A 9,590-nucleotide genomic window follows, 5' to 3' on the forward strand; every position below is an offset into this window, starting at 1 on the left:
TAGTTAAAATTTTTGCCAAAACCAAACTAAGCAGAAATTCTCGGTTCGAGAACTTGCGCCAGTATGCGTACGGGTACACATACTTAACCTGTCTCCTTCACCAATTTCGTATACACACATATGCATACTCTTGGCTCCCGGTTTATGGACTTATACACTAATGTGCGAATACACTATATATGCTTATATCCAAAGATGGTTACATCCTCAAGTCTTTATTTCAATCATTGAAACATTCTTCTATAATGACAATAGTTGTTTTCACACACTATTAGCATCAAAGCAATTTTCAAGATATTGAAATAATCATTGTCGAAACATTCCAAGCCTACACAAATGATCGTATTACACAAACCATGTAAGATGTTACTCGACAATTTTTTCTTGATATAAGATGAATTTGGTCGAAGCGAAAGCTTACCAACACATATTTTGAGAAATATGTAAGCGAGATATCCTCAGCTCGAATTCTCAAATGTGTATAAAGAAAACTATATTGTAACACGACTTATGTCTCAATATAGGAGATAGTAGAAATAGACTTTCCAAGTGATAGATAAGTTCAAGTCTCCACATAAATTTTGTCGAAGAAGTTCCACAAGATCCCCTTAGTAGTTCTTCGTCTTAAAGAGATTAATATCGAGAGATTTAAGCTCAACTACACTATCTATGTCCTAGTCCGAGACATCTACAAATAGGCTAGAAATCAAGACTTATAGTTTTGATCACTAACATTGAAAAACATTCTTGAGATAGCAACGCATACGAGTTCGCCCGAGCAATGCTCTAACAATATATACCTAATCTAAGAGGAAGAAAGCCCGAAAAATCTACCCAAAAATGAATAGGATAAGAGAATCACTTCCTAAAAATTGAAAAATGTTTAGGCAGAAGCATGTTCACAAATGCTTAACTGAAACTCTACTGAAAAATATGACTTACCAGTGGTAGGAATTGGGGTTACAATCTCTCCAAGCTTGAGCTGACACAAAATGGTAGTCTTACCAGCGACATCAACACACACACCTCAACTTGAGCACCTGAAATCTGATACAAAGGTGACATATTGAATGTAAACGTGAGTGCCATATAAAAGTGCAGTAAAAATCAAATTATTTTGGGGCTAATAAGTTTATAGAATCACTCATTTATACAAAATCACAAAGACCAAATGTCCAGACCCAGGAACGAAAAAAGACTGTTAACTAAAATTTGATTAAGAGTCCTAGTGTGGGCTATTATATACACATGTATTTTATGTCACATGTGTACAACAATGTACACTTGTATTATAGGTGTACTAATATGTACACATGTAATTTCTGTCACGTGTACAATAATGTACACTTATATTATAGGTGTACTAATATGTACACATGTAATTTCTGTCAGAACCAACAGTCAGTGTATTTTAGTTCCAGCTCTTGATCTTCTTTAGTTTCCTCAGACATATCAGTGTCTTCTAATGATATTCCACCAGATGGAATATAATGATAGTCGTTTAGTGACATTGAAAGTGCTTGCTCTAGCAATAAAGTGTCATCTACCTGTTAACATATTCAGACGTAAAAGAAAAAGAAAAAAATTGTTAGATAAATATCAATACATAGTCATAGTAACTTAAGCAGGAAATCTGCACGTAACAGTTGTGCACAAATTTCGAAGGACCAAGAATAACCTAGAGGAACCTGTGTGTTCTACATCAAGATTTTTGTGAGAAGACAAAAACGATTGTCTAAAACGATATGAAAAATGCAGATGTACAACAGAGGATCCTAGAGAGTGCATAGAGAAAATGTAATTAAATCGGTTTCGGATATAAGAAGACTCACCGCAATAACGATTTTACGAAACTAATATAGTACTGGTACAGAACCTGTTAGAGCATTGCTCGGTCGAACTCGCATGCGTTGCTATCTCAAGCATGTTTGTCAATGTTAGTGATCAAAACTATAAGTCTTGATTTCTAGTCTACTATAACTAAGTCTCGGACTAGGATATAAAGTGTAGTTGAGCTCAAGAACTCCATGGTGATCATCATACAAGACGAAGGACTACTCAAGGAACTGGTGGATCTTCATCGACTAAAAGGTATGTGGAGACTTGAACTTATCTATCACTCAAAAGTCTATCTACTCAATCTCATATCTTGAGACAAAAGTCGTTTTGCTATATAGACTTTGATTATACACATTTGCTATTTCGAGCCGAGTTTATCTCGCCTATCTATTTCTCGAATATGTGTTGGTAAGATTTACCTAGTGACGAAAGTCATGATACGTTTCAATCACTTTGAAATTTGCTTACTTTGACGAAAAAGAGTTTATGAATAACAACTATATAATAACGTCCTCTAAGAATGTTTCAATGATTGATATGAGAGTTTAGATTACATAACCAATGATGGATATAAGCATTGTGTGGTAACACATATATGTATAAGTCCTTTTTCCTTGAACCGAAGTTTGCGAACTTTGTTGATCAAGAGAACCGGAATAGTGGCGTGAGCTAAGTCCGCGAACTCAGTCCGCGAACCCAGTCCACGAACTGGCGGAAGTTCTCGACCCGAGAATATCTGTTGAAGTTTGTGAACTCCTTCCGGGAACTTAAGTCCGCGAACTAAGTTTGCGAACTTGAGTTGGTTATATCTAAAAACGATTGTTTGTGAACTTATTCATATTAACTAAGGAATGCTACATTCAAAACGTGGATATGTAGTTCATGAACCGATTCGAGTGAATCAAATCGTTTTTGCTTCGATTGTGTCTTTTGAAGTTACAAGAGATTTCCTTGCAATTGAACAACTCTCTAACTAGTTCATTTGAGTCATTTGAACTAGTTATGGTGATGAAGAACATGGTTTATATGAAAGTGCTCATATGGCTAACCATTGGTTATCTATTGTTGAACCAATAAATGTTCATGTTTGGTTACGGTTACATAAACCCAAAATAGTACATTTCATTTGTGTGTAACAAGCTAAGTTTTCGATCTAACGGTTGAAAGATATTAGTTTGAATCTAATAAGGTTTTCATCTAACGGTGAATATTGAATGCTTTGTTACCAAGCTAACATTGATTGCAAACCCTAATTTGAAAGATTATATAAGGGAGAACTCTGGAAATTGGGAAACCTAATCCCCACACCTCCTGTGTGATACTAGTTGTATTAGCTAGAGTCAATTCTCCTTTAACCTTTGGTTTCTTCTTAAAAACCAGGTTAGCGACTTAAAGACTTCATTGGGATTGTGAAGCCAGACCGATACTACTTTCTCGTAGTTGTGTGATCTGATCTTTCCGATTCTATCGTGTTGGTTACAATCGTAACGATTGGCTTGAGATCTTTATATCTGATAGGAAAGATAGAAAAGAAATCACAAACATCTTCATGAAGTTCTGAAAAGGTCTGGAAACGATGATTTTCCAAAAGCTCTGTAGACCGGGATCATGTCGTTGATGCACAAGTCTACAAGTTGTTATTCTGTGACATTTGGATCATGACAGTCCAGAACTTGAACACCGAACCTTTTCACATAATCATTAGGATGTTCATTGCTCCTTTGAAACATCCTTCCAAGATCAGAGAGGGTGATTTTCTCCGAAACAAAGAAATATTTCCTGTAGAAAGTGTTAATCATTTCTCCCCAGCTTGTGGTACTCCCTGGTACGATGTTGTTGTACCAGGTATATGCTATACCTTTCAGAGATTTTGAAAATTCCTTCAGACGGACGACATGGTTATGCTCATGTTCTCCCAATGCTTCCAAGAACAGGGAAACATGTTCTCGAGCATTGCCCGTTCCATCATAAAGGGTGAATATTGGAGAGGTATAACCTTTTGGTAGAGGAATCCTTTGTGTAGCAGCAGGGTATGGAGGTTGGTGACGATGGACAGATGAAGTTAATTTTATCTTTTCCACGGTCCTCCAAGAGGCGCTCCAAGTCTTCACGGGTGATGAAACTTGGTTGTTCCTTCGCTGGCGGATTGTCTGCAGCTTTAGCTTCAGGAACTTCTTCATCATCTACTACATGGATTGGAGTGACTTCAGGATCAGCGTCCGAAGATGTTTCTTTAGATTTTCCTTTCTCCTGAGTTTTCTATGATATCTTGTCTGTGAGAGTTTTGACATAATTGCATAACTCTTTCTGAGTGGAAGCCATGCAAATCTGATTCTTGGAAAGAGTCTCTTGCACCTTCATGAGATCACCTATGGTAGGCAGGTTTTCTCTGACTTCCTCAGGAGAGCGACCAAAGAGAGAATTGTTCCCGATGTTGGTTTGAGGAGGAGTGGTACCGCTAGTGTCGTTGTTGGGAGCCGGAGCAGTTTCCGGAGTACCACCAGTATTGCTAGTGCTAGCATTTTTTGGGTTAGGGTTTGTAACTGAACCTGACCTAAGATCAACCATCTTGTGAAAATGTGAGATTGCAACCGAGAGAATGATCTCCCACTGTGATCGACAATCTGTAGATAGAGAAAAACGATTTGTGGTTTTTACAGAATTGAGGAGACGACCGTGCGGAGGAGACTCCTTGAACCGAGAAAAATGCTTAACCTCACACAGATGCACTGCAAGAAGGGAGTGCTTTAAGTTCGAGAGTTCAATATTTAGGACTCCGACCTGAACCAAGACAATGGTCGTTCCAGAGTCAATTCGGTCACAAGAGAGGATGGGTCGATCTGTAGGAGGGAAGCTGAGAAATATGTGAGATCAATGGTGATCAAGGATTGTTGGTGTGATGTGTATTTTGCGTGAAAATAGTTTCTGAATGATTGAGTTTACTCAGTTTAGAGTAATTGCTAAGACGATGAGTTCGTGTAGACGAAATACTGTCTATCGAGAATTGTTTGTTGTTTCAATCATGGGTTCATAGAACTATTTATATTGCAAGAGCAGTAGACACCTTGATCCCAGTAAGTGTGACAGTTTCTGAAGTCGAAGAGTGGGAAAGTGGGAAATCGTGTAAAACCAGTTTCTCATCGTGCGGAGGTTTGGTTGATTGTCCACCCACTAGTTCGTTAACTCCTTCAACTGCTTGCACGACTTAGTCACATTCTCACCATGGGTGAACACACGTGTCGTAGGCCACCAGACCAAAACCCTAGTTAATATCCCCCATGTGACACGATTGATGTCTCGTGATTGTGGAGTCTGCAAGGCAGACGTATATTTAGTTAGTCAGTTGCTGACTTCGTGGGACGATGAGTCCTTGTATTGCTGAATCGAACGTGATTTTTAAATGTTCTAAGACTCATGAATTGAACGTGTCTGTTGAGACAAAGGTATAATTCTCGAGTAAATGTTGATAGTTAAAGTGAGCAAATATTGCTCGTTCGATGGATTGTTGAATATTGATAGTTGAACCAATATTCCCTAGTCTGAGCAAATGTTGCTCATCTGAGCAAATGTTGCTCGTTTGATGAATTATTGGTGACAGAACCAAATAAAATATTAATTTAGAATACTAGAAACTGAACCGAGTATAATTAACTAAAATGTTGATCACGGGATCAACGTAAAATTATTAGCGTTTGAATCTGGAATTATGAACCTTGGATTCGAAAACCCTAATTTCGATCAATTTTTGATCAGTTGGTGATTTATTGAAAATCAACCACGGAGTGAAGGAGGGACGGGATACATGGGATGATGAGTCGACCATGTAACTCCCAGATGCTCTAGTGAGCAAAATACCAAAGTCATAAAATCGAATCAGGATTTTTTCTCTCTCCTAAATTTTTTGGCTCTGGCAATTTTTTTAGGATTTTTTCAAACTTTTCAATTTTAACAATCTTGATCACTTGCTGGTGATTCGTGATAGGGGATATTCTTGATCCGTCCCAAGATGCTAAGAAATTAACCTATGCAGATCGTCTCAAAGGAAAAAAGCTACTACCAAAAACCGATGTTGATCTCTCTACATTACCAAACCCTACTACTAAAGAGGGTAAGCCTGCTGTTGTTATACCGGAAGAGCTCTACTTAGAAGGATGCATGATTTGGAAGTTCAGTCTTATTTGTAGACTGGATTTTAAAGATCTTATTTTTTCAGATGTGAAGAAAAATCTTCAACTCCAATGAAAATTGGATGATGACCGTATTCAGTTTGTCCCTCTGAATAGAGGTTTCTTCATTATCAAGTTACATGCACAAGACGACAAAACAATGATTTTAGAAGCTGAAAAATGGATCGTTGCTCAACAAACCCTAACTCTCGTGGAATGGTACCCTAGTTTCGATCCGGACAAGCAGAGATCTTCTCGTGCTACATGTTGGGTTAAATTCCCGGGTTTACCTATGGAGTTTTGGATTGAAAAAACTCTTCTAGCTTTGGGTAATCCTGTAGTGGTGGATAAACGTACGCTGGAACATGAATATGGTCACTTCACTTCGGTACTCATTGACATTCATTTCGCTGAGCTAGATACTGATGGTATCCATGTCACAGTTGGAGGTATGGAGTTCTGGCAAAATTTTGAGATACTTAAAAAGCCAAAGTTTTGCTCAAAATGTGCTATTCTAGGTCATTCTGACTCTGAATGTCGCAAGAAGAAGAAAAATCCTGATAAAACCGATAACAGCTCAACACAGCTCATTGTACCCCCTCCTCAAAATCACCAGGGTTCTGACTCTAAGGTTGGCGAATGCCAGGAAGCTAGAAGAAGAAAGAAGGGAAAGAATGCTCCTAAAATTCCTTTTGTTCCTGAAGTGACTGCTCAAGCTGGGATTGGTTCATCAATATCCTCTGAAGTTACTGAAGTTGTGAGCATTAAAGACACTATTGAGTTGGAACAACAGTTGCAAGATGAATTTGCAAAATCCGAAGCTGCATTGCGCTTGGCTTCTGCTGAGTTTGAGAAAAAAAGCAGGCCATTCTGTCGCATTCAGTTTTAGTTAATAACGCAAGGTCGTTGAGTACTTCTGTCGTGAACACTAAGTTAGATGGGAATATCGAATTGGATAGAACTAGAATTCCTCATGCTGATAGGAATTTAGCTACATCTTCGTCGACACCTTTGTGTGATGCTCTTGAAGAAAGTTCGGAATACATCTCTCATAATCGGTTTCATCTGTTGGGTGACAGTAGTGGCAATGAAACTATGGTGCTTGGTCAGGTTGATGAGGCAGCTAGACAAGCAAAACATCGTCAGATATTAGCTCTACAAGCAAAATTAAATTCTTTACAGGGTATGGACTCTCTGACTGACAATGAAGAGATTTCACAGTTGGGAATTCGTGCTTGTCGGGGTTCTTCTCCAGGCTTCAATCCCTCCAATAATCAAGCTAAAACAGCTAAGCTAAATAAAACTCAAACACCCAAAGTTTAATTATGCGGGTTTTGTTTTGGAATATAAACGGTGTTGTGCGTGAGGCAACACAGTGTAAGATTAGAGATTTAATAAGAGATTTCAAGCCGAAATTTTTTTGTCTTGATGAACCAAAGGTTGCGTGTTCGTCCAGCTTTGGAAGGAGACTTCAGATGGAAGGTTATTCTCCATCAATTATTCATAATTCTTCCTTTTCCAGTATTGCAAATCTTTGGGTTTTCTTTTTGAATGAAATAAATCCTGTTGTAGTGAATATGAGTAAGCAAGCAATTACTATTGAGGTTGAGGGAGTTCATATCTCATTTGTGCATGCTAGTTATGTTCAAACTACACGTAGAAGTCTTTGGCAACAGCTTAATTTGCAAGATACAAGCACTCCCTGGCTGGTCATGGGAGATTTTAATTATATTTTGCGTCTTGATGATAAGAAGGGAGGTCTTGAGCCTAGGACCTAGGCTATCGATGAGTTTAGTGACTGGATGGATGATAACAATATTTTCGAAGCTGATTCTATGGGTACTAAGTTCACTTGGACTAATCGACAATCGGGTTCTGACAGAATTTTGAGCAAACTCGATAGAGCAATTATTAATTATGCTTGGTTGGCAAAGTTTGAAAACTGGCGTTGTAAAGCTCTCCCTAGAGAAATATCAGATCATTCTACTTTGTTGGGTTATCCTTTTGTTGTTTCTCGTCCTAAAAGAGCTCCTTTTCGTATACAAAAAATGTGGTTTCTGCATACAGATTTCCTTCGTATGGTTCAGGACAGCTGGAATATGCCTGTGCATGGCGATCCTGATTTTATTTTTCCATAAAAGTTGAAGAGGTTGAAAGGGGTTATGAAGGAATGGAATTTGCTGGTTTTTGGAAACATTCACATGCGTCTTAAACAGGATCAGTTGAGATTCGAAACTGCGGCGCGCATCTCAGATGAGGATCCAACTGATGTTGCTAAACTCAATATTATGAAGGATGCTATGAATTGTTTTGGTGAAATTAGGCTACATCATAACACCATGCTTAAGCAAAAGTCTAGAAATCAGTGGCTTACTGAGGGATCAAGTAACTCCACTTTCTTTCACAATAGTATTCGCATCCGAAGGAGCTCCAACACTATTTCTGAGTTAGTGGATAGCAATGGCGTTAATATTAGAGATTACGATCAGTTGCATGACCATGTGGTGCAGTATTATGAAGCGAAATTTAATGGCCAGGAGTTGGACTATGATATGGATTTATTTGATTATTTCTTGCTATGGACAATATTCCTACTCATGAAGAAATCAAGCAGGCAGTTTTTGATTTAGGAGATGACAGTGCTCCGGGTCCGGATGGATTTTCAGGATGTTTTTATCGCCATTGTTGGGATATTATCCAGGATGATTTGGTTAAGGCTGTGATACATTGTTGGGGTACTGGTCATATTCCGAATAGTGTAAATTCTAGCTTTATCATACTTCTAGCCAAGGTAAGAGGGGCTCATAATCTTCGTAATTTTCGTCCTATTGGGCTTAGTAATTTTTTCTTCAAAATTTGTACTAAGATCTTAGCTACTAGACTTGGTAGTGTTTTGGACAAGCTGGTTTTTGAGGAGTAGGTGGAGTTTATGAAAGGCCGTAACATCCATGAAAATATAAGCCTGGCATCTGAGATGGTCAATGAGCTTCATATAAAACGTAAGGATGGTAACATTGGTCTAAAACTTGATATATCTCAAGCTTTTGATACGGTGAGTTGGTCATTTGTATTAGAAGTTTTTCGTAGATATGGTTTTTCTGAGCACTGGTGTTCTTGGATTTTTAATATCCTTAATTCTGCTAGAATCTTTATTCTTCTGAATGGAAATCCTGAAGGCTATTTCAAAATTAATAGAGGCTTGCGTCAAGGAGATCCTCTTTCTCCTTTGATTTTTGTGATGATTGAAGACGTGCTTAGCAGAAATATTACAAATTTGTTTAGTGAGAAGAAAATGAACCATATGGTTACAAGAGGTATCTTTTCTCCTACTCATCTTTTCTTTGCTGACGACATTATAATTTTTTATAAGGGAAACCTAAAAAGTCTTCAAAACCTGGTGGATTTATTGAGTAAATACCAACGCGTTTCTGGACAAACTGTGTGTCGTCAAAATAGTAAGATATATTATGGTGGAGGTTCTTTGTCTAGAAGAACTTATTTTGTTGATTATTTAGGTTGCTACTTTTCCTGACCGTTACTTGGGAGTTCAAATTATGCCAGGCTCGGTAAAATATCACCACATTG

The 9,590-nt window shown here is 38.0% G+C and overlaps 1 protein-coding gene across 1 annotated transcript; it reads left to right on the plus strand.

Annotated features, from left to right (window-relative positions):
• Positions 1–6,165: 6,165 nt before the first annotated feature.
• Positions 6,166–7,328, plus strand: LOC113279474. Its single transcript, XM_026528169.1, has 2 exons — positions 6,166–6,851; positions 6,965–7,328. Exons 1-2 carry the CDS (start codon positions 6,166–6,168, stop codon positions 7,326–7,328), a joined length of 1,050 nt encoding a protein of 349 aa, XP_026383954.1.
• The last annotated feature ends 2,262 nt before the right edge of the window (positions 7,329–9,590 follow it).

Source organism: Papaver somniferum, chromosome 5 (genome assembly GCF_003573695.1).
Source record: "Papaver somniferum cultivar HN1 chromosome 5, ASM357369v1, whole genome shotgun sequence".
Taxonomy (NCBI): Eukaryota; Viridiplantae; Streptophyta; class Magnoliopsida; order Ranunculales; family Papaveraceae; genus Papaver; species Papaver somniferum.

What these genes read in the sequence shown, in the direction of transcription:
- LOC113279474 (XM_026528169.1), top strand. Translation starts at nt 6,166, where the DNA reads ATGATTTTAGAAGCTGAAAAATGGATCGTTGCTCAACAAACCCTAACT. An exon ending in TTGCGCTTGGCTTCTGCTGA is followed by an intron (nt 6,852 to 6,964) that starts GTTTGAGAAAAA and finishes CGAATTGGATAG; the next exon opens with AACTAGAATTCCTCATGCTG.